This window comes from Lasioglossum baleicum, chromosome 13 (assembly GCF_051020765.1).
Source record: "Lasioglossum baleicum chromosome 13, iyLasBale1, whole genome shotgun sequence".
Taxonomy (NCBI): domain Eukaryota; kingdom Metazoa; phylum Arthropoda; class Insecta; order Hymenoptera; family Halictidae; genus Lasioglossum; species Lasioglossum baleicum.
Window position 1 is genome coordinate 10,707,160 of NC_134941.1, and position 24,346 is coordinate 10,731,505.

The following is a 24,346-nucleotide window of genomic DNA, read 5'->3' on the forward strand; positions in this document are numbered from 1 at the left end:
AAGATTTCTTCTCACTGGGGGAGGTAGAGATTCTGCGATTTAGATCTTCTAATCTAGGACATCTAGGAGTAGCTTTGTTCATGGTGGCGGCATTAAGCGTCCTTCTGAGTTGAGGTTATGTTTCTGTTGCATTAAAAAGAATACATAAATAAATGTTCATGTAGCCGTCAAGTACATATATTTTAACCATTTCATTGAGTTATTTTTGTAAAGGCGTTACGGTGAGTCGCAAGTTCAATGTGGGGATTATATTCGCAACGTACCGTGCTTAATATGAGTTATTACCTATCCGGCTTATGTATACTAAATTTAGTATTTACACCGTTTTTATGATAGAAGTTCGCCACCGAATTGCTTTCGATGCCGATACAAGTGAAAATTAGAATGTCGTGGTAATTGTTGTAAGAGGAAGAGAGAGAGCCGTACAAATAATTCGATTACTGTCATAGATCATTTTCAAACCAACAAAATGTCAGGGGGCATGCTTTATGGAGGAGATGAAATCGGAGCTTTGGTATTTGACTTGGGTCATCATTCTTTGAGAGTTGGTTATGCTCAAGAGGATACTCCGAAGGCCGAGATCCCCGCAGTTGTGGGAATAGGAGAGGATGGCAATTGTACGGCTACGAAAACAGAACCGATGGACATCGATGATAAAAAGCCGGATAACAATATCACACAATCTGGGACCAAATATTATATCGATACTACTATACTACATGTTCCACGAAAAAATATGGAAGTTGTAAGTTATATGAAAGACGGTATGATAGAGGACTGGGATCATTTCGAAAAGGTAACATAAACATATGTTCTTCGCTGAAATTATTTACTTTCCTATAATAAATAACATAAAACTATAATTAATAGGTTTTAGATTATACTTACTCCAAAGTAATTCAATCAGATGCAGAATATCATCCGGTACTGTTCTCTGAATCACCGTGGAATGTTCGTAGCAAAAGAGAAAAGTTAACTGAATTAATGTTTGAAAAGTATAATGTACCAGCATACTTTTTGGTTAAGAATGCAGTGCTTGCTGCTTTCGCGAATGGCAGAGCAACTGGTATTGTTGTTGATAGTGGAGCAACGCATACTTCTGCTGTGCCTGTTCAAGATGGTTTCGTATTAACACAAGCGATAGTAAAATCTCCTCTTGGAGGAGACTATATTAGCATGCAGTGTAGACAATTTCTTCAGGTATGAACATACTAGAGAAAACTGTTTGATAATGTAGAAACATTGAATAATCATATTGTTTAAATTATTACAGGATAATGATATTGATCTGTCTCCTTCTTACATGGTGGGAAGTAAAGAAGTTGTTAAAGATCATGACAAACCTCGGTGGGTTAAAAAGAAAGGCTTGCCAGAAGTCACTAAATCTTGGCACAACTATATGGTGAAGAAACTTATTCAAGATTTCCAAGCTACTGTGTTACAAGTATCAGAAACTCCGTTCGATGAGAAAATAGTTTCCACGATTCCTGCAGTTCAGTACGAATTTCCAACTGGGTACCATCAGGTATATAAAAGCAATATTCATTGCCAACAGTATACATATTTATTTTGTATAACAAATAATAATATTTCAAGGATTTTGGAAGTGAGAGATTTCGTATGCCAGAAGCTCTCTTCGATCCTAGTATGGTACAAATGCGTGGAGGTATGGTTGGTAATACTATGCTAGGAGTAGGTCACATCGTACAAACCAGTGTCGGAATGTGTGATGTTGATGTGCGACCAGCCTTATATGGAAGTGTCGTTGTTACCGGTGGAAATTCATTCATTCAGGTATAATTAGACTGTTATCACTAGACTGCAGATGTTTATGTAATTTGCAATTTTTCGAGACTATTTTTAAGTAGGGGGAACCAAATAAAATATTATTTTCAGTAGCAGTAGCCTTTGTAGATCTGAAATATATCTAAATTAGACTAAATTCTGTCGAAAAATATATTTTGGCATTTTTTGAAAATTTTCAGAAGCCATAAATGCATAAAGATCCATAGTCTAATTATCACTTCATCTATCGGATGACGAATAATAAGCCAAATTATAACACATTTGTTCGATTTTTTTGTATTGCACAGGGCTTCCCAGAACGTTTAAACAGAGATCTGTCTATGAGAATACCGTCTAGTATGAGACTGAAATTAATCAGCGTAAACGGGTGCGCTGAACGACGATTCGGAGCATGGATCGGTGGATCTATATTGGCCTCGATCGGTACTTTCCAACAAATGTGGATCTCCAGTCAAGAATATGAAGAGAGTGGAAAGAGTCAAGTAGAACGAAAATGTCCATAGATTAATAAGTTATTTTCATTTAACCTCGTCTTATAATGTCATATTTGTACAAACATTTCCTTGAAAGTTTCTTTTCATAAGCAAATAGGTTTGAAAGATCACGTTTAAACAAATTATAAAAAGATACATATACATACAGTGACAAATTTCACATTCTCCGAGATTCGTTTAAAAGCAACGCGCTTTTGATCTTGACCTAAGATAAGTATATTTTACTTATAAGTGATATTGAACAATGACTTGTAAAATATGCAGTCAAAAAAGTGAAAGTTTTATTTATTATCAATGCACCACATAAACGCAATAAAATTTTATAAGAAATGGTGTATACAAAGTTGTATTAAAATTTTTATAAAAACTTACCGTGGAAAATACAAATCTTTAACATCGACGTGCGTGCACATCAGTATCCCTTTGCCACAAGTATCTTTTGTAGAAGTGGGAACAGTATAGAAAAATACAGTTCTGTTCTCAAACTGTTTCTTCCTTGTCATTATTCGTGGAACGCTATAGCAAAAACTCTATGTGAATAATGTATGACTAAAAGGTATAATTTCAAAAGAAAAAGAAACCTTTAATTCAAACATAGTTAATGGGTCTTGTGTCGGTGAAATTACCACAAGATCAAAGCCCACAATGCAATTTGCGCTAATGACGAAGTACATTAAACTCATGCTAGACTTTGAAATTAGTCTAAAATATAGATGAATCGCAAATTGATTTGGAGCGCTGGGACAATTAACTATTAATAATCATTTGACAAACGGTTTTCGCTATTTGCTGAAGCACGTTCACAGTGGCAAATGAAGTCTAAAGTGTCGGAAGTATGTTACTTTGACGAACTATTTTTTGAGAGTAAAATATAATGAATGTTGAGAACTATATATCCATAAACCTGTTCGTTCTAAAATTTGTTGGACTTTATCCAATAAATATTATAAGATATATTATATCCGTTTGTTGCATTATACTCATTGTTATACCACTAGCAGCGCACATTTATAAAAATTTGGACAGTCTGAACATTCTTTTGGAAACAAGGTTTGAACGTGATTGATTATAAATTAATTCGTGCTTGGTCTGAATGAAATTATTCATTAATTAACTTTTCTGCAGTTCTGTTTTACTGACAATATCACTTGCTATATTGAAGTCATTGATCTGGTTTTCGAAGAGAAAAAAATTGGAATTGTTTATTGACTTCATGTTAACAGATTATTGGAGATTAGGCGAAACTACCGTTTTTGAACACTTACAGGAATATGCAATGTAAATGATCTTGAGTGTTGAAGAGTGTAATATATTATTTAAATACATTATGTGTAATACACTGTTTCAGACATGCTAAAAAAGTTACGAAAAGCTATCTGTTCTTAATAGTGAATGCGTTACTATTTTTCTTCAGTGTGCCTATCATTGAAATATTTATTAACGCAGCTTATGTTTCGAACAATAACTCGACTGTTTTAAGGAACTTTCCATTTGTTGCATCGTATCCTTCGGCTTTTTATAGCTTTCCATTCTATGAGGTATTATTTGTAGAGGTGTGCGAGAACAGAGGAAAGTGTCGGGTCGGGAGGGGTCGAGAATTTTATTCGGGATGAGGATTTTAGGATATTCCGAAATTTTCGAGAATCCGACACGCCCCGACCTTTGTTTGGTTTGAGCACACCTCCAATTATTTGCTATTTCTAACTCTGATTGTAAATATATCGTCGCAAAATTTAATTTGACTATATGTACATATTATATATAGACAGTTTATGTATCTCAAATGGTGGCAACAAGCGTTTGTGGTTTGATGATTCTTGCGACCGATACTTTGATCGCAAGCGCCTTGCTCCATACGTGTGGTCATTTTCAAATACTTAAAGAGAATTTAAAGCAAGTAGACTCAGAGATTTACTGTGTACGTATAAAATCACTCTTGTTACAGCCTGACTAAACAACGATCTAAAAAAATATAATATCTTGTAGTTAAATAACTTAAAAAACAATTCTGGAAGCATACGTGCAAGTTTGTACAGAATAAAGATTCGAGTAGCGCATATTATTAAGCATCATCAAGTGATACTTTGGTAAGTTGATCTAACACTTGTAAGCAAGTTGGTTTCTTATTTAGTCTGATAAAATTTAGGTTTTGTGATAATATGGAAAAGAACTTTCATCTGATGCTGTTGATGCAAACTGTGGCCAGTAGTCTTATACTCTGTTTCGTTGCTTTGCAAGTTACTACAGTGAGCATCATTTTGAAATTGTTCATTTTCGGGTGTAGAGTATATTCTGCTGTCTATTATTTATGTCTTTGATTATAGACTTTAATGGATCATTCTAAGGTAATGACATACGCTTCCCATTTGATGATGGCACTTTTCCAATTACTGCTTTTCTGTTTTCCGGGAGATCTCTTAATCTCTCAGGTAAAATGATTTTCAAACAAATGAAATCATACTATTCTATACAAAATAATATCTTTAATCTGATGTTATTACTTATTGTAACAGAGTAGTGGCATAAGTCAAGCTATATACTCTATACAGTGGTACAGAGTGTCGGCTTTCCTTAGGTGTGAAGCATCGATGGTGATGTTACGTTCGCAAAAACCCAGTTGCATTACCGCAGGGAAACTGTACATTATGCATTTAGAAAACTTCAGTGCGGTAAAAGTTGATTCACACATTTACGTACAAAAATATATAAAATTACATACATTATTTCTATGGATTTTGTAGACTCTCAGTACTGCACTATCATACTTCATGATGTTCCGAAGCTTCAATGTGGAAGCTTAACATTCTCAAGAATCGATTTTTGTAATTCGAGATATTCGACGATTATTGTATTATATACAAATGTTGAATGGTCAAGTATTAATTACTCCTTACATGTACGCACCCCAACCCAAATACATTTGACAAAGATTATCGATGTTTGTTGCTTCCAGAATCAGATGATTGGTTTGCCCCTCAACGCTCAGATTTAGCGCGATGTTTTCTAACTTCTTCCCATGCGATCGGATCAGGCCTTTCAATCGTTGTTCTATATTTTTTATATGTTCCACAGCCTAAAACATTTTTATAGTATTTCATCGTATACACAATTTATGGGATTTTTACGAGTTTTACCTTTTCATTTGTTTTTTCACCGCCCTCGCAGGCTTGATTTTTAGTCCAGCTGACAAGTGGATCGTAAACGAACGGAGTTAGTACACTCAGCAACGTGCTGCTTTGTTGCCGGAGAACCCTCATAGTAGTTTCGCAAGCGCGTCTGAATGGCCCCTCAATTTTTAATGGTCCCATAGCGTCCACCATGTTGTGTGTTAAACGAAATGGCACTCGCTCTGGCCAGTCAAATTGTTCCCCCTGATGAAGAAGGTTCGACACATTGTAAATATCCATTCGTTCGTTCTAATGTCTATTAATTAGCATCGTGCATCGGACGTACCCTGTTGAATAAACAGTTGAAATCCACGTGCACACTGTCTCCGCATTTAGAGTCGTATAGTATGTTCTCCCCATGTCGATCTCCTAGACCAAGAATATATCCCACCATGGACATCACTGCTGTGGTTCGAATGTACGCGGTACGTGCCTCGTACCTGTATCACGAATTTACTTTGTCTTACACTTGAATAATAAGTTATTATAATGTTTATAGAAGTGATTATAAATTTTACCATCCTAATGGGTCAGGAAATGTAAGACGGAACCAGTCTCCGAAAACAGACGGATGTCGTGGCAAGAGTTGCTCTACAAACTTCTTTCTCTTCTTCTCCAGAGGGTCTTCAAGCTCTGAAATGAAACAACGAAGTAAGTTAATTTCGACGTGAGTTACAATAATTCTGTCGAAGTATAACTAGCACGATGATAGATCTTTGCTTACCGGATGCCATGATTTTGAATTCTCTTTTCGTAACTATGAGCCTTCGTTCTTTATACAAACTCATTATGACCGGTCTAAAGCCTAATAGATTCGGCACCCATTCTATTAGACCGCATTCTTCGTTTAAAGGTACAACGCTCTGAAGAGAGGAACGCGTATTAGCAGGTGCCAGTGTCTGATATTTTAAAAAAACTTACGTATGTTCGAATGTACAATCTTCTTTGACGAGACTCTGGATCGTTCTGTAGATATTTATTCACTATATCGTTGAACTCCATTAATCTGAAATCTCTACGTAAATCGTCCTTCGGTTTGCACATGAATAGATACTGTCTACCATCTGATCCTTTCAATGTAATGCGACGCGGCCTCTGAAGAGATGGCATAACGGATACATCTTGTTCTATCCCAGATATATGCACCCAATTTCTAGATAACAAATTTGAACTAATTCCGAAACAGTATGGCCCAAATAGTTTTACACAAGTTTGTTCACTTACGATGAAAACGGATTATGGTTCTCCAGTGACACACCCTTGGAGGGTAGATGAAGCTGCTTAAATTTAGTCGTTGGCATCATAATTGAACTGAAATCTTTCCGTGAAAGTAGACGAGGTAGAGTTGGCGATAGCTGGCTGACTGTAGTGGTATTAATACCCTGTTACAAAATTCATAAAAATGCACAATAGAAAATAATACTTGAGCAGTTCCGATACGATGCACTTGTTACTCACATCCGGTATTCTTTTATTGGATAACTCAATTAGTCTCTCCCACAGTTCATGAAAGTCCTTGATAAGTTTCAGCATTTCGTCTGTTTTCAGTTTGGAATTATTTAGTATAGCTTTGCAACGTCTCTGTCGCGTAGGATAGGAAGACTGGAAAAAATATATTGTTGCATATGGAATGTCTGATTTCAAAATGAAAATGTCATATAAAGAATTCGTTTAACGTCGCTGTTAAAGATTGGACATTTTATGTGCAACAGCCTAATACATTCGAGTTCCTAGTACTTTTGAGAACTCACGTTAATAACTGACGCCATCATCCACAAGCAGTGCTGAGGGTAACCATGAATTAGCTTCACTAGAATTGTACAAAGCGTGTTCTGCACTTCTAACGATGGATGGCATATTCTAGACACAAGTTGGCTGAACGCAGTCAGCCACATAAATATCGGCAGCCGTTCTTGATACACTTCTATATTGCAAAAATAATCAATGAAGTTTTCTGTAAATTTCTAAATTCTTCGTTTACGCTCACCCATGATTTTCGTCATTTTTAATAACGCGTCGCGACGGTATTTCCTAACTTCATCGCTGACTTGATTAGACCGAGACGTTACACGAGAAGCAAAATCCAGCCATATAGTCAACATTCTTGGCATAGACTGATGAATATATTTGCAACCATACTGAAGTGATTTTCCATAGAAATTCATGCTGTGCACTTGCAAATCCCTGGAACAATTTTCCATTAATTACGTTACTTTTATATAAACATCTTTTACATAAAATGTAAGATGATACTACCTTCCTTTCTTGTCCTTTTCTTCGTCAGACAATCTATCTATGACGGACTCGTAATAATGAGCACAGGAGAGTAAACTTTTCTCCCATTCTCTCCAAACCTCGATGGCCTCCTTATAATTCATAATGTTAGCATCTGTATCCACGTTCACCGTTTCATCGTTGTATTTTGCATACAAAAGTTTCGCCTGTAGATAAACAAAAATGACCACGTAATATGGGTTCTTAATACTATTTTACAGTGTTGCATATAAACCTTCGCGCATTGTTTCCTTTCTTCGACGCATTCCGACGATGACAAAGTTCTGTAATACGAAGATGGTTTGAAACAGCTTGAGAAGCATCGCTTCAATGTCGTGAAAGCGTCTTCCTGGCAACCTTTTTGCCAATACAACTGAGCCTGTTCTATGTAGAGCTGTTGCAATGGACAGGAGTCACTAGCTGATAGAATGTACATGTACGCTTGTTGGTGCAATCCTCTCCTAACAAGCCAAAATAATTTTAAAATACAATAAAAAGAGGATTACTCTAATTCATTAACGAAAATTCGTACTTCCTTGCGATTTTTGCGCTCTTAAGCCAAATCTTCCCTATCTCCTGTTTAAGCACGGAATTTTCTCGGTTGTTAATTTGTTTATCCAACTGAACTGCCAAATCTAGAGTAGCTCTACGCATGCTTAACACAAATTCCACTCCACGCGAAGACCTAACAAGCTGACCACGTTTCTCCCATTCTTCGAATAGCATTGGCAGCTGGTGTATGTCTGTCAGCATCGTGGACACTGCCTTATCGAACTCGTTTAATATGTGTAGCCTATTATCCATCATAGAAAATTGTGACAAACATTTTTCAATGTAACCCTTCATAATGCGTAGCCAGCGGATCTCTATGCAAAATCAAAATGGTCTATCTGAATTGTTATAAATGTATAAAATCCGCTGGCTAGTAACGAGCAACAGACAAGGTACTTGCTTCATTATGTAGGAGTAAGATTGTTGGTAAGCTCCAGGACGTGAAGCATCCTGCAACAGCATCACTAAATTTTTTTTCAACGATAGTAAGTCTGGTTTCACGCATTGCTTGAGATCTTCTAAAATACTATGCTTTATGTTCTTCTGTGGTGTGTCATCTAGCCTGGTGAAATGAGCTAATCTCCAGAAAGGCTCGTTCTCGGTCATCAATGGTTCCAACTCTGGTCTAAAATGAAAATAAAATATTTCGTTTTTGAGTTAAAATAGCTCCGAGTGCAAAGTGTTAATAATTTGACACAGTTACCTGCTGCTCAAAACTCCTTCGGTAATGTGCTTTGCAGTGAACGGCTGATCGAGACCAAGGTAGCATTCAATCATCCCTTGCAGATACGTGTGCTTTAATGTCTTTTTCTGTGCTAATCTTTCGTAGCACGTAGCTGCGTCCTATAAATTTTATTATTTTTGGAACAAAAATATTAATATTCTCGAAGATAAGTCCTACGTTACCTGAAGCTGCCCGTTAACTTCATGAGCCAAGATTAATTGTTGAACTGTCGGCGTGTGATCTTGAGAAGCCAGTATACCAGATATACCATCTGGCTCGTCCAATTGTGCATATATTTTCTGAAAGAGTAAATAACATTGAACACTTCTAGAATTATATTCATCGAAAGTTTACTTACAGCTAGCAATCCACCTTCCATGGGTTCAGACAATCCCTTATTGGAGGAAGTCATGTGCTGCTCCAGATACATTAGAGCTCTATGATATTCTCTGGACTGATAACAACCTTCTGCTACTATCAGCGAATTCAATTTTTCGCAGAAGTCTAAAATATTAATAGATATCAATGCACAAATGCATAAAATCGGCAGTGCATTACTTACTTTCTACTGCCTTGTATTTCTCATTACGATTCAATCGTTGCTCCCATAACCATCTTTGTAAATGATCTAGTACTGAAAATACGATCTGTCCGAAAATAGGAAAACCAATTATTTAAGGAATTGCGAAAATATTGTCTTGCTAAATTGATATACCTGTGCGCAACGAGTGCGTCTAGTTTCCTCCGAAATTCTTGTCTCATCTGCTTTAATGCTGTGTCCAGTTCTAAGCGGTCGATGACGGAACAATTCAGGATCAAGAGTAGGCTTTTTTCGAACATCAATTATTGTCAGCATTTCCTCTCGTATTTTTACGTGTTCTTGCTCTGTGCCATTTGTTATTATGTACGCTGGTAAAACAGAATATTAAACGCTATCTCAAGCAGGTTTCTAAAATAATTCTTTCATCCACTTACACACAACATGAGGCAAACAAAATGTTAATATTTTTATGTCTCTCTTCAGGGCCAATTTGCAAGCGCGCAGTACACTGTTGAGTCTTTCGTCTTGAATGTTGTTGAACATAGTACAGAGCCAATTGTAGGCCCAGTTTTCGACAGAGGAACCAGCTTCGGAACTGCAAAAACAAAATCACGCTTCAATAGAATATAATATACGCGAAATCATGATTGCGTTCGGTGTTTACCCATAAATAGGATGAGGAAACATTTTATCGTCACTCACGGCAGCTATTTTGTAATGTGATGTTAAAAAGGGAAATATGATTTGCCTGGTGGTCAAAGGCAGCTTATTCCACAGTTCATTGTTCTTGCCTTGAGGTGTGATCTCGTATGCTTTTAAAATTTCCTATAAAAATACAGATTTTTAAAAATCTATGGATAGTATACATACTGTTTATAAATTATTCAAATAAAAACCTGAATGGCAAGTGAAAAACAATCCATACTCTGACTACTCTTTTGCATTTGAAAGGCCCGCACATGTTCAAAGAGCATAGCACAGGCAAATTCTTCGTTCATATCGGAGATAAATTTACAATCGTCTATAATTAAAAAAATATTATCACAGATCTGAAGAATACTGATCGTATTTCAACACTAGGTTTCCGGGACACGACAAAATGACGCGTTCTAATAGTTTTAATGTACGATTATTGAGTGACTTTTAGTGCTCCGTAAACCTAGTGTTAATATTAATACCTCTAGAGATGACTCGGCGTGGCAAGAGGCTCGGCTCGATGGCACCTAATTCTCCTAAACATTCTCCGTACAATAAGCGTATGTTTTCATCTTTGTGCTGGCATCCAATTAACAGCGTGTCTAACAACTAAAAGAATATTATTGTCCGATAACGTTTATAATCGCTATATCTATAATTTTGTAAGTTAGTTTTACCTCAACTATCAGCGGATGAATATCCGTGTCACTCAGAATCATTTGGTTCAGTTGACACCGATTTTCCGCCAAGAATTTTTGCAAATACGTCAAAGCTCTAGACCTCACTTCATCCGTTTCATGCGTGATTCGTTTCAGCCATAATTTCAAATTTGCTTCGAAACCTTTCGGTCTAAAAGGATAAAGTATAATCATTAAACTCGTTATTTTATATTAGGTAAAAAAAAATCTGTTTTTGCATACCTGGCCTGCAAAACACGTGCCTTAATTATATTTGCAATTTCGTCGGGAAGATCTACGTCGTCTACGAAAAATAATTCTGCGATATGATTAGAATTTTCTTCGTTACACTCGATGACGAGGAATCTCAACATCCCAATGATTTTATCAGGATAGATTTTTAACAACGATATTAACGATATGCATATGGTTGGTAGTAGCGGGCCAAGTTCTTTGATAACTATGCTGGATAATGAATAGAAGGATGATTATGCTGTAGGATACATCGCGTGATTTCGTATTCCCTTTTACATACTTATGAATGAACGCGTTCCATGCATCGCATATGAGAGGTCCGAAACCTGGTCTCTTGAATCCCAGAGAAGTTCTCAGCGTGGCTAAAATTTTGTATCTTAATGGACTTAAGTATTCTGGCCCCATACATCTCATTAGGGTGGCCAGAGATGCAAGTGCAGACTGCTGCGTGTGCTCGTCCGATTTCGAGCCAAGTTTTATGTCGAAATTGACTAGTATACCGTGCAAACGTAAATTCAAGTAGGATTCAATTCCTTCGTGTGTAATGTAATTCTTTTCCGAACTATTGTCATAATCAGAAATTATTTTCAACAATCCAATCACTTTCTCGGGAGACTCGTGAAAGTACAACATTAGTTCCTCAAATATGCCCATGAATGATTGTCTTGTCAGTAGCGACAAATTCATCTGTGTGATGCTCGATACTAATCTTAAACATTCTGCGGCAGTGGCAAGAGGCATATTTAAAAATGCGTAACTACAAATGTAAGGGAAGTATTCTTTCAACATCTGTTTCTCGTCCATACTGACTAGCTCTGCTATATCGCGCAACAAGACTTTTGCGTGAGGTACATCGACACTGAAAGAAACTAAAAAGCACACTGCATAATGACCATCTTTGCGCAATAATTGACGCGATCCCTCGTATCCAATGCACTTTGCAACACGGTGTATTGAGGTGGCTACGTTGTAAGAATATTTTATAAAATTGTGCACAACGCACTGCATTATGAGCTGAAATTAACAGGATTTGGAGATTATTAAAGAATGAATTTAAAGTGTATGCCGTCAATTATGAGACTTACTGTACATACCTTAAGCAAATCTTTTTTATATCTAACATATAACATTTTGGTTGAAACGTTTAATAATTTGGCGTAGTCGCTATAGGCGGCTGATGCAAACGCGACTGCTGCTGGAGACGATGTAGAATATAGTATAGAGATGAGGAATATGTTTAAAATGCGTCTCTCAGCTATATACAATGGAACACTGAAAATAAAAAGTTCATAATTGATTTCACCGAAATTTAAATTATCTTAAATTAATCGTACCTTGCAAAACTTTTAGCTGTAAAAAGTAAGGTCTCGTGAAGCGCATGATTAGAACTTCTAATAGCTTTCATAAGTGCACTCGCCATAGTATTAATTATTAAACTAACAAATTCTTCCAATGGTGCAGGTACATCATACTCTAAAGATACGACCGAATTCTTCGTTATATTTATTTTATTATTTAATATTACTTTTATCGCTGTGGCAATATTCGAACGAGTCATGGCGTTTTCATCTTCTATGTACGAAGACCACACCTTAGCTATTTCATTCTCATTAAACGAATTTATATGATTCGAAAATGATAATATATTTTCAGAAATGCGCAAACGAACCGAAAGAAAATTTGATGATAATAAACTAAAATATGAACGCAAAAGATTATCGTTTTCTTTTGAAACATGATAGACATTCGGATTTACATCGCTTTCAACATTATCACTACAACACTTGCATTGTATTTTCCATTTTGTATTGTCTGATTCTCTGGAAAGAAAGAATAATTTGTTTAATAATCTGCGCCTTCGAAGAGAATTATTAAAATACTAGCTTTTGCCCGCGGCTTCGCTCGCACAGAAAACCGTTTAATGCCCTCGGAAATTGATATTGTTTCTCCATATAAAACCTTTTAACCCCCCATTCACCCCTATAGAGTTTTAATTTTATGTCATGCCGCAATCTTAGATTTCAAAACCCCTTTTCACCCCCTTGGGGGTTCAATTTTTTAAAATGCCGAAACAGGTGTTTGATTAATTATATCAAAGAGCATTAAGACCAAGTATGAAGTAAATCCGACCACGAACAAAATATTCCTCATACAAACACGTTGCAACCCCTTTTCACCCCCTTAGAGGTCGAATTTTTAAAAATGCCGAAACAGGTGTTTGATTATTTGTATCAAAGAGCATTGAGACCAAGTATGAAGTAAATCCGACTACGAACAAAGTATTCCTCATACAAACGTTGCAACCCCTTTTCACCCCCTTGGGGATTGAATTTCGAAATATCCTTTCTTATCCCTTGTATAGATCATAAGGGAAACCTCTGTGCAAAATTTCAGCTTTCTAAGTCCAAGGGTTTAGCCTGGGCGTTGATAGGTGAGTCAGGACTTCGCTTTTATATATATAGATTACCTTACAAAATTTGCATGTCCCGACAAGTAACAACTTGTTTTACCCAAGACGATTACAAGTCTCTCGTGAACTTCTTCTTTTTGCAACTGCAACGCTGGTTGAAGAACGTACCTCGCGATATCTTCGAATTTGATTTCCCGGTTTCTTAGAAGTAGCACGCTATACCTGTAAATATTTCATTGTTATAAATATATACAAACTTTTAGATACAAAAGTACTTACTCCAACGCTGCAACTGCTAAATTGCTTCTACCATTCGATACGCAAGTATTCAACATTTTCAATGCTTCCATTCCAGTACCAAATTCACAAAGAGCTTCGAGGCATCTTAACTTTGTTGCAATATCCAGAGATTCTGCTGCTTCTTTTACATGATTATTAATTATTTCCGCAGGCATTTCAATTTGTGTAACAAACGGCAGGGTCAATAATTTTTGGAGAACATCCTTATTCGATTCGTTATGCGCCATCATAAGTATGAAGCATTCGAAAATGATTTGTCTCTGGTAGCACTGTCCAGACCTCAGATTCTGCACGAGTATTTTCAAAATATCATCTAAATCAGCCGCGTACAAGTTCATTGGTAATTTCACCTCGTTCAACCAACTTTGTAATATACCCGACGCCCTCAAAATGTGAACACATTTATCTAATTTGTTTGATTTTGCAGTAGAGATCAGTTCGTTTCTTATTAACTTCCATGGCTCGCAGAAATCGCTGACTAAATTACTGCTGCTAGAATTACGCCTGATCTCTGTGAGAATACAGTGGTTGAAAATGACAATGAAATCTGGGCAGTGCTCGAAATACGAAATAAATTCTTTCGTCTCTGAGACTGTAAAAACTCTTGGTTCCCTGATAAAGTACTGTCTAATTTTGTTACATATTATCTCTTTCAGATTTTTCATAGCTTCAATGTTATCTCCATGTTTGACTAGTTCGTGAACCATAAGGTGAATGATTTGGAAGCATAATTCAATACTATTCGGCAATACTGGAGAGGTCTGAATAAATCGTGCAAGTATCTGTACAAACTGACATAACTGATTTCTTTGTAATTCGTGAGAAGTCATCCATATAGGAATCAGTTTCACAATCTCGATAAAGTGGAGTATCAAACTTTCCAGTTCCTGTCTGTTCATTAACGAAAATTCTACTAATTTCGTGCACAGATTCAGTGCCGTAATCTTTACGTTTGGAACAGATACAATGAGTATTCTCAACATAGCGTCTGAAAGTATGTTTTCATTCCACACTGAAACTCCAGTCTTCTCGATAATCTTCAAAATAGATATTTGTACTGCAGGTACATCGGAATACTTTATCGTAACTGGGAATGCTTGTAGATCCAAATTCTCTATGCTTTCTTTGTCAGCATTGAATTTGGATAATGTAAGTTCCTCCCCGTGTCCGCTTATCTTATAAAACTCTAGTATCTCTTGAAGAATATTTATATATTCGACGCTGATGACTTCAAACATTGTTATATGATGTCTGGACAATATTCTAAGCATACAGGCTTGAATCTCTATGCTGTTCGCAAGAATTTCATTGCTCAGAGGCTCTCCAACTACGTAAAACATCGTCCCAAAAAGCCAGGTAGTAAACGCTGCAAAAACAATAAGATAGAACTCTATTTGATACCCGCTCATGCTATTTCCTTACCTGCATATTGACACTGCAGCATGTCATTTTGCAATCCGTTAGTGTAAGGAGGAACTAAAACTGTGGTTAAAGTAGCAGAGCCCTTTAATATCGACTCTAAAAGGGATCGAAGCATTTGTTCTGCGGTTGCATTTTTTAAATCGTTGAAGATCGCGATGATGGGGCTGTTGATGAATTTCCATACAGAATCAGCCACTGTTATGCTGAAAATACGTATACGAATGTATCGTAACAATGTAATAAATAAGATGAGGTAATATTTTCGATTTATTTCACGTTGTTCAAAGCGACGTTCTGTTTTCTGAATGAAAATTAATAACGCGCGAAATGACATCGATTAAAACGAATGATACGAAATGATTTACCTGCTACTGCTCTGTAGAATAATTGAATTATCATTTACTTCCATCTTACATCGTTAGCACCGACGTTGTTGCTCGCACAATGGACAGAATTAAACATTTCATCGTAACATCGCGAAACAACTGTTGAACATTGCGCTAAATAGTGATCGGCATTCACACGTGATTTAGACAATGTTCGTTTTGTTGAACGGAGGCTCGAATTGAAATCGGCACTTTTCATTCGTCAAAGGTGCACTATTGGTGCACTATCCGCGGCGAGCGGCCTAGAGTCTAGGGTTTTAATTCAGCGGTAAAATCATCAACTTTGAATTAGCGTCATCCGAGATCTCTCCATGAGGAGTCGGCTTTAGTGTTTATGCCAACCAAACTTTAATGATTATGTGTTTTTCACCGCACGTTATTTCTGTTATGAACAATTAACTTCTGCCCGTGAAACACACACCGCTGTGCAACACCGGTCATGATTTAGTGCAGCGTCCCGTCCCCGTGCAACTGCAGTGGAGTTATTGTTAACATATTCACGGCTTAACCTAATACGCCAACGTAAATTTTAACCTGTGCGCTAGCTTTCTGAAAAATATGCAAACATGATTTACAGTGAGTATTCGACGTTCCAATAATTCGCTTGTATTTAATAGAGAACGATATTTTGCATAACCTTCCAAACGATACTACAACTGTTGCATCAAAACTCAACAGGATCAGTTATGAATCTGAATTGAAACCAAATAAGACATTCTTGTAAAATAATAGTATACAATTGTATAAAATGAGTGAAAGTGCTCCAGTGAACGACGTGTCCGAAAGCAACGGTGGACCTGAGCAGCCAACCTTCAATGGAGAGTCCGAGGAACATATGAGTAATTTTGAATCTATTCGGTTTTAAATGTACGCATATATTTATTGCTTTTTTATTTAAAATCATCATTTTCCCATTAGATAAATCGCCTGTGAGTGCAGAAGATAAAGCACCCGACTCTGTGTGTGACAATGGGGTAAAGAAGAACAATACAAACTCTGGTATTGGAAGTAACACCACTAGTACAACTAATAGATCAAAAAAACGTAAGAAAGCTCCCAGAGATGCAACTGCTCCGAAACAGCCGCTCACAGGATATTTTAGGTATTGTGTTTATGTAACCGATACGTTAGACCAGTGTGAAAGTATACATGTTAATGGATTATGATATAGGTTCTTAAACGACCGAAGAGAAAAAGTACGGAACGACAATCCGACTCTCTCATTTGCCGAGATCACAAAGCTTCTTGCCTCGGAATGGAGCACATTACCAGCTGATCTAAAGCAACAATATTTAGATGCAGCTGAACAAGACAAAGAACGTTATAATCGCGAATTTAGTGATTATAAACAGACAGAAGCATACCGGTTGTTTAACGAGAAACAATCTCTAGAGAAACAGCAAGAGAATAAGAAAGAAAGGAATGGGACCGATGTCAATTCTGAACAAAATGTATTATATATGTTTTTCTTTTTAATAACGTTGTACGCGTTGTTCTTATGCTTATTTTCAAGTATCTTTTTTCTCAGGACATTCAACAGGAAAAAGACAATGATTTCACGGGCTTTGATATCCCCATTTTTACAGAAGAATTCTTAGATCACAATAAAGGTGAGTAAAATATATAAGAAATTTACAAATTCGCTTGTGCTTCGATCAATATTTACAATGAACTATGTATCTAGCATGTGAAGCGGAACTAAGGCAATTAAGAAAAGCAACGTCGGATTACGAGGCTCAGAACGCTGTTCTGCAACGGCACGTGGATAGTCTGTATGCAGCTGTAAATCGTTTGGAGTCTGAAACAAATCAACAACGCACGACAAATCAAGCTTTACAGCGTCATTTGGACTCTCTCCGTTCGCAGTTATCTGGTTGCTTCGCGACAGTACCTCTTCCAGGTTGGGAGATCCTGTATAAAAGAATGAAATACTCAAAAATCATAATCGTCTTCCTATTACTTTAGTTCAGATCTCTAAAGCTGTTACATTAGTGGCTCACCTTGACTAATGAAAGTAACTCTTTGATTTCAGGTACGCACGAAGGCGCAACCTTACAAAATATCGACAGTTATGTCGAAAGATTAGAATCATTAATAAACGGCAACACCGAACAGTCTTTAAGAAATGCTGTGCGCAGTGCCGTGTCTCGTCTCGAATTAATTGGATGACGATCGCCCCCCGGTAGTACAACTACTACGTCACTGAAGCATCATCGTTCGAGACACTCACATCGAAAATAGAGAAAAACAAAAAACAAAAAGTGACTGTGTTGTTTTTTACATGTTTTGTAAAATACAATTCTTTCCTTCGAAAACAGATATGATCATTTATGAGTCGGTGATACTTATGTACGCTTCGTAGCTCGACGATTACAACATATCTGTACCATATGTAACATTAAAAACATTTTTTCTCGGTCATAGTTTTATGTTCGTACGTTATTCTTTAGGTGAGTATAATTTATAAAAATATAATTTCATACAAAATATGTACACGAACGCAGCTATTCGTTTATACAGCAAATATACATACTGGATTTGTAGCTTAATATGGAGAAGTATCTTCATGGTACTGTCGATTATTTATTAATAAATTTTTTTAAACTTATACTACTGATTCGCTTTTATATTTTTCATAGTATTTTGCAGTTGATTCCAGGAATACCTGTAACGTCAATGTTTAGATAATGATTGCAAAAATTTATATTCGGTAGAATATATATATATATTACCTGAATGATGCCGCGTTCGGGCGACGATTCCTCTCCAAATCAATTAAGGTACGTTCAATTTTTGGCGATAAACATTGTAATATCTCGATCCTCACCGATAAAACTGATTGCAAAAATTCGAAAGTGCTGTGCTGGTTTGTTGTAATTAATGTTTGAACGGTGCTGAATATCGCAGTATTGAACTTCTCTCTGAAATTGTTAATTTCATCAAATATAGTCCCAGAATCTTTGTAAACCCAAGAATAGTGATACTGACTGTAAAGTATGGCTTTCTTTGTAATACGGATTTCTGACAATATTTCTCACGAACTCTAAAGTGTGTTGTTTATGTGGATGATGATCGTGAACTTTTATGTAGCCTCCAATAATATAAGGTGTACAAATTAAAATAATATATTCTATTACATGACTGGCGTAATCTTTTCCTCCTTTGAGCAGATTTTGTAGAAATATCATTACCTGCAATCAATATTTCATCGTAAAATATTTTATAATAAACATCGAAAGGAAGAAATTAATACTTACCAAATAGAAATGCTTGTGAAACATGTTATCGCTCGATATGGTAAAAAAGTTCGTCATCAAGATTTTGAATACTAATTGTATAAAATCCGCTTTTGCATCTTTAAAAAACTTTAACAACGAATCGGACACTTTAAAATTGTTCGTATTATTAAACGAAGTTATTAAAAGCGGCATATATTGATCGAAAAGATCTTTTATCAATACTTGAAGTGATAAGTCACTTTTAACATTGAGAGCCTCGATGCCCAAAAGTATCATGGAAAATGTTTTTTTTCCTAAATTTTTTAAAAACGGTTGATCAGACGAAAGAATAATTTTATTAAGTAACATTTTGAACATGTTATTCGGTTGATTCTAAAAAAAGATTTCGATTAACATAGTACACCAATTCTCAAGCCCATTTTGTATATTAAAAGAATTACTTACTTTTGTATAAAGCATCGTAGAGGTACAAAGAATTAATGTTCCAATGCATCTATATATCCACAGAGCTAATTCTGAATCTTTACTTTCTTCTGTGATCGGAGAAAGAACCCATTTTTCCAAATGATTAAAATACGATCTCCATTTTGCATCATATTGAATTCGTTCTTGTTCAGTCTGCAAAGGGCGATTTATTTTTAAGTTTATATTAACTTGTGCATTATTCCCATAATATTAGTGAGCTATACTTTTAGAATATTTCGTTTCTTCATGGAGTACATGATGAACACTAAAATGGACTCGTTACTGTCTCGAATCTCTTTGATATCCTGATTCGTTACAAACATCTGTTTTATTTCATTTAACAATAGTATGTAATCCTGTATAACTTTAATTTCATCCCCGTTTGTATCGTGACCAATGATAGAGCATTTTACCCATGCCTGAAATTTATTCAATTTATTAATTTATCCTTTAATCATTTTGTCATCATGTTTTAATATTTTACTTGTATAAGTATCGTGTCGAAATTTTTTATTTCTTTCTTCAGAGCTTCAACTGCCTGCTGTTCTTTGAGTATCAACACTAAGTAATGTCTTGTAATCCTAAAATCAAATCATTTGTTTCATAAATCATTTCGTAGTTGTAGTATTAAAAATATTAAATACTGCGAGTATACCTAATATCTTTAACAATCACGGAAGACGCAAAATGCTGAAATAAAGACGTGGCCGAGTGTTTGTACTTTTTTGACGTTATTGGATTCCTCAACGCGTCCAAAGTAAATGAGACAGCAAGTTGTGAGACATCCCGATAATGATCACCCGTAAGTGCAGGATCAAAAACGAGCTGTCGCACTCTACACGCAACGTAACACCATAAAGCGTCTAACATTTTCCCTACTCCATCTAATAAACGTACAAATTAAAATGAATGCTCCGTAAACCTAGTGTTAATGACCAAGAAAACAACGAACCTGAATTAAAGAAGTTAACGCATTTTTTAAAAATATTGACGAGCACTCTTGTCAACGTTCCCACCATTTTATTCGAACATTCTGTTAAGTACCGATCTATCCAGCCATCAAGCAACAAATGTTCTTCCAGCTCTATAGTACTGGATGATAAAATTATACTAAACACATCCACGAAGTTCATCATCATCGCTCGGGACGTGTCGTCCCTGCGACAACTTATTGCATTCACCTGAAAATGATAATTAATTGTATCAAATATATAAATTATTAAATGTAAATTTAATGTTATACCGTGTCGATGTAACATGGCGCTATGCTCGTAAAATTTAGCCTAAGTTCGCTGTACAAAAGAAGAATAGCCAATTTTCCCTTCCAAATCAGGCTATATTTTTTATTATTCTCATTATTGTATTCCTTCGTTGGTGGTAAGAGATCTAACATCACCGAGCACTATAAAAAAATAAAGATCATGACAAATATGGTTGATAAAAATTTATAGATTTTAATGTACACGAATAACTTACTACGTTCGTACTATCCGCAGTAACTGCTAACGTTAGAAACAGAGAAATGAAGTTGTATAAACCTGTTACGGAAAATTCTTCCACTTTGCTTTTAGAAAACTTCGAGTAGATGCGACCTTTGATTTGATTCCAATGTTTCGTATCGCTGCTACTATAATTTATTTTCAGGAAGGATCCTATAATACATCATTTACATTAACATGTCTTTTAATGAAGTATCGTTTTTCAAACAGGACATTTACCGAGGAAATGTAGAAACATCCCGTAACTAGATTCTTTAACACATTCCGTGTTACTTAGTCTGTCCCTCACTTGCTTTAGTATATCTACAGGAGTTTTCCTGTTAAAAACATCTTTAACAGATCAAACAAGAATACACATAGTTACATAAATGATTTTCTTACTTTTCGACCGACAAAGTCCAAGGACCAGACGTTTGCAACAAAAATGGCTCGTCTAATCTTTTATGAAAGCAGTCCCACAGCAGCGAAATTATAGAAACTCGTGTCTGCCACCAGTTTGTGACTATGGTATTTAACAAGGGAATCATGATACGCAATTCTTCATCGATTTCATCGCGGTCGCCGTCTTTTCCACCTTTGGAAATATATGTCTTCAAGATTTTCTCTAGCTGCTCGTAATTAGGCCTAATCTTTAGAAACATGAACAAATAGTTAATAGTTTTAAAACACTTGAATAGTACGAAGAAAAATATTCGAAATACATCTACCCTTGAACACTTGAAGCCCAAATAGATACCATCTATATTATATCCATATAAAAGTGAAAGATTATAAATAATCCATAGACAAAACAATTCAGAGTTTTTACAGGGTGCCAGGGTGTAGCACATCGATTCTTCTTTGCTATTAGATGCTCTCCTATTTAATAATCCATTAACAGCGTCATTTACGTAGTCCCAGAATGTCTATAAAGATGAGAATATTTTATATTTTATATAAATCTGCAGTCTACATTTTATATATACCTTTGATTTCATTCTATCGGATAAACTATCAATGAATATCTGGAGCATCAGCCATAGTTCACGGATGCAAGTACAATTATATGGTGTCTTCTGTTGCATATTTATTAAAGGCATCTGAAATATATTTGAAAAAGTATAGTGAACACATATTATATGTGCAAATATCATTTCAGCACAGATAATCTTACCGTCTCGAATATTTTCAATGATGTATAAATGAGATCATTAATAATTATTGTCTGAATATTTTCAAGTTCTTCCAGTTGACTCTCCATAGAGTACTGGTGGTATAAACAACGTGTGTATACCAACGAGATAAAAAACCATCGTAATTCTATGTGCATATGATACATATGATATTCCGGTTGTTTACACTGCAACAAACAGTATAATAAGACTATTGTTTTTATCTTAGCTTTTCTATTAAGGTTTTTTGTACAAACTTGATTGCCTAACTTAGAAGGTGCATAATGAAATGTAGCATCTGGGATACTTCTTAATCTATTAAGGAAACGTTTCACGGTAATGAATAACATATTCAATTCTTCTTCGACGTTTTCGTTTATAACTTGCAGAGATTGAAGGTTCCATTTTATACTAAAAAAGTAATATCACGAGGAACATTTTTAATACGATATTAGTACCAGTTTTAAGAAATGAATTGTCTCACCTATTTAAATATCTTCGAGTGTACAAAACAAACTCACAAACAAGACGTCTTATATGATAAAAATCAGTATCGTTTGTCACAGAATTGAAAACCTGATTGTAAGCCTCGTGGCTGCCCAATATCTTCAACTGCATGCTGAAAAAGAATTCGGAGAATATCAATAGAAGATACAATTATTTGTGAAATGAATTAAAGAAAATATTCTTACACCATGCATTTGATGAAATGTTTCAAATCCAATATGCCTGTTGATGCAGGCACATTGCAATCAAACAGTCGCACATCCAAATCCAGCAACGAATTTTCATCTTGTGGGTAAAGCACGTTTTCCACTTCTCCAGACAAGAATAAGCTATCTTTATTCAATTCCCAATCATTACAGTTCACCTTACCATTGCAATTAAAAGTCAAACACAAATCCATCGGAACAGTACTAGCAGACACGGTGTAAATAGGAGAAATCATCGAGTGGATTGTCGTTTAACAAACGATTGGCTTAACACACATTTTCAGTACCTGAAATTACAGATTAACAGACAGTGTACATTTTCCACGTCGAATTAAGCATTCTGCAAAAATACCTACTTTATTCGTCGCCAAAGACATATTCAACGCATGTCAGTGGAAAAAGCAGACGATTTTTCCCAAGTTTTGGCGGTTTCGACGCGAGCACCATCTGTACAGAGAATGCATAGATGCAATACATATGCATTTTGCATGATCACCGACGAGAGACTGCCAGCCCCTGTGCACTGTGCACCGACCGACGAGATAGTATCTCCGGTGGCATGATTTTGCCACAAAAAATTGCTACTGAAATTGCAATATTTACGTTACATAATTATCGTGCTTCTTATTAATACGAATATGAAAAATACATAGTTCGATTTGAAATTAACAATTTTTAATACATTATTTAATTAACATTAATTTGTGGTAAAATTTTCGAATTTGTTAATTAAGTCCGGTGTTAGATTCTTCAATTTCTCAAGTACCCTTAACAAGCGATTTTGCAAAATAATCTTTCTGGCTGCCTGAACAAAGGGTGTAATGATATAATAGTGTAGAAACGATTGCTCTGCTTCAGGCGCCGACGACACAGTTTTCGGAAACTAAAAATAAATTGATAACACGATTAAAAAATCTCCGAGGAATCGTACACGATATTTTACCATTTGGAAATATAAGAACCTTATGAGCAAGTCTCAAAATTCTTTGCTTTATCTTTCGAGCTTTTTGTCGTTCAAAAATGTCTTCCTCAGGGATATAATTTTCCAATAAGTTTTTGTAATCGCTCCATTCTTTCTCCCTTTGAATTTTTATCTCCGTTATTCGTTCTTCATTAAGTTCTCGTGTTTCATTATTCACTTTCGGTTTGTGACCAATTTTCGCCCTGCTGTTCTCCCAGCGATAATTGTTTGCTTTTGTTATAAATTCTCTTAATTGTCGAGCTTTTCGCTCTAAGACGTCCAACAAACATTGATTCAATGGTCCTGCGCAATTAAAAAAACTGTTTGATCTCATTTCTATTCGCGAAGAAAATTCTATACAAATTCTGCAACCTTTTAGCTCATGCTCGGTGCACAAAGATCGAGGTTTCGCGATTAACATACAATTGACGGTGTGCAGTGAATACAAAGGCAAGTAGCCACATTCTTTCAATAATGCCTTCTCGATGCTCTTGTATTCCCCAATAGGCTTTATCGCGTTCGATTTCGATGGATTTATTTCTTGCAAAGTGGCTTTTGTTTTTTCCCGAGATTTCGCGCCGACTTTTGATGGTTGCTTTTTGCTCTTCGTTTCT

The 24,346-nt window shown here is 35.8% G+C and overlaps 5 protein-coding genes across 9 annotated transcripts; 3 read left to right on the top strand and 2 right to left on the bottom strand.

The window, feature by feature from the left end:
- Positions 1-61: 61 nt before the first annotated feature.
- Bap55 (Brahma associated protein 55kD) lies at positions 62-3,136 on the top strand. Of its 2 annotated transcripts, XM_076437041.1 has the most exons (6): positions 62-221; positions 450-796; positions 871-1,200; positions 1,274-1,525; positions 1,597-1,794; positions 2,094-3,136. In XM_076437041.1, the coding sequence occupies exons 2-6, from the start codon at positions 470-472 to the stop codon at positions 2,307-2,309; spliced, it is 1,323 nt and encodes a 440-aa protein (XP_076293156.1). In that variant the 5' UTR covers positions 62-221; positions 450-469; the 3' UTR covers positions 2,310-3,136. The 2 variants fall into 2 exon arrangements, with proteins under 2 accessions (XP_076293156.1, XP_076293158.1); XM_076437043.1 differs by lacking the exon at positions 62-221 and having other exon boundaries at positions 228-796.
- Positions 3,137-3,174: 38 nt separating this feature from the next.
- LOC143215166 (odorant receptor 13a-like) lies at positions 3,175-5,759 on the top strand. Its single transcript, XM_076437048.1, has 8 exons — positions 3,175-3,350; positions 3,426-3,578; positions 3,649-3,838; positions 4,066-4,218; positions 4,287-4,387; positions 4,447-4,546; positions 4,625-4,729; positions 4,814-5,759. Exons 1-8 carry the CDS (start codon positions 3,175-3,177, stop codon positions 5,039-5,041), a joined length of 1,206 nt encoding a protein of 401 aa, XP_076293163.1. The 3' UTR covers positions 5,042-5,759.
- On the bottom strand, positions 4,764-16,070 carry LOC143215154 (serine/threonine-protein kinase ATR). 3 transcript variants are annotated; one of them, XR_013010297.1, is made up of 33 exons: positions 15,684-16,070; positions 15,319-15,521; positions 13,876-15,262; positions 13,654-13,818; positions 12,521-13,006; positions 12,281-12,458; positions 11,467-12,200; positions 11,175-11,396; positions 10,932-11,103; positions 10,737-10,863; positions 10,455-10,579; positions 10,223-10,383; positions 9,993-10,153; positions 9,733-9,926; positions 9,580-9,664; positions 9,376-9,521; positions 9,200-9,316; positions 8,997-9,136; positions 8,694-8,918; positions 8,274-8,534; positions 7,977-8,202; positions 7,724-7,908; positions 7,455-7,651; positions 7,219-7,391; positions 6,926-7,069; positions 6,692-6,849; positions 6,389-6,620; positions 6,192-6,330; positions 5,986-6,100; positions 5,754-5,907; positions 5,435-5,671; positions 5,020-5,373; positions 4,764-4,936 (listed from the first exon to the last, which is right to left on the bottom strand). XR_013010297.1 is itself a non-coding variant. In XM_076437010.1 (32 exons), the coding sequence occupies exons 1-32, from the start codon at positions 15,725-15,727 to the stop codon at positions 5,191-5,193; spliced, it is 7,476 nt and encodes a 2,491-aa protein (XP_076293125.1). In that variant the 5' UTR covers positions 15,728-16,070; the 3' UTR covers positions 4,764-5,190. The 3 variants fall into 3 exon arrangements, 2 of the variants coding, with proteins under 2 accessions (XP_076293125.1, XP_076293126.1); XM_076437010.1 differs by having other exon boundaries at positions 4,764-5,373; XM_076437011.1 differs by lacking the exon at positions 12,521-13,006 and having other exon boundaries at positions 4,764-5,373.
- On the top strand, positions 15,936-18,123 carry Hmg-2 (High mobility group protein 2). Its single transcript, XM_076437046.1, has 7 exons — positions 15,936-16,280; positions 16,383-16,543; positions 16,623-16,806; positions 16,876-17,155; positions 17,233-17,314; positions 17,389-17,604; positions 17,737-18,123. The coding sequence occupies exons 2-7, from the start codon at positions 16,453-16,455 to the stop codon at positions 17,871-17,873; spliced, it is 990 nt and encodes a 329-aa protein (XP_076293161.1). The 5' UTR covers positions 15,936-16,280; positions 16,383-16,452; the 3' UTR covers positions 17,874-18,123.
- LOC143215157 (protein MMS22-like) lies at positions 16,873-23,279 on the bottom strand. 2 transcript variants are annotated; one of them, XM_076437028.1, is made up of 21 exons: positions 23,128-23,279; positions 22,751-23,058; positions 22,543-22,677; positions 22,316-22,469; positions 22,061-22,246; positions 21,873-21,986; positions 21,615-21,812; positions 21,289-21,536; positions 21,127-21,224; positions 20,885-21,060; positions 20,652-20,810; positions 20,361-20,589; positions 20,064-20,292; positions 19,893-19,989; positions 19,633-19,827; positions 19,388-19,561; positions 18,962-19,069; positions 18,693-18,895; positions 18,437-18,625; positions 17,705-18,369; positions 16,873-17,615 (listed from the first exon to the last, which is right to left on the bottom strand). In XM_076437028.1, the coding sequence occupies exons 2-20, from the start codon at positions 23,005-23,007 to the stop codon at positions 18,315-18,317; spliced, it is 3,204 nt and encodes a 1,067-aa protein (XP_076293143.1). In that variant the 5' UTR covers positions 23,008-23,058; positions 23,128-23,279; the 3' UTR covers positions 16,873-17,615; positions 17,705-18,314. The 2 variants fall into 2 exon arrangements, with proteins under 2 accessions (XP_076293143.1, XP_076293142.1); XM_076437027.1 differs by having other exon boundaries at positions 18,962-19,315.
- Between the last annotated feature and the right edge of the window lie 1,067 nt (positions 23,280-24,346).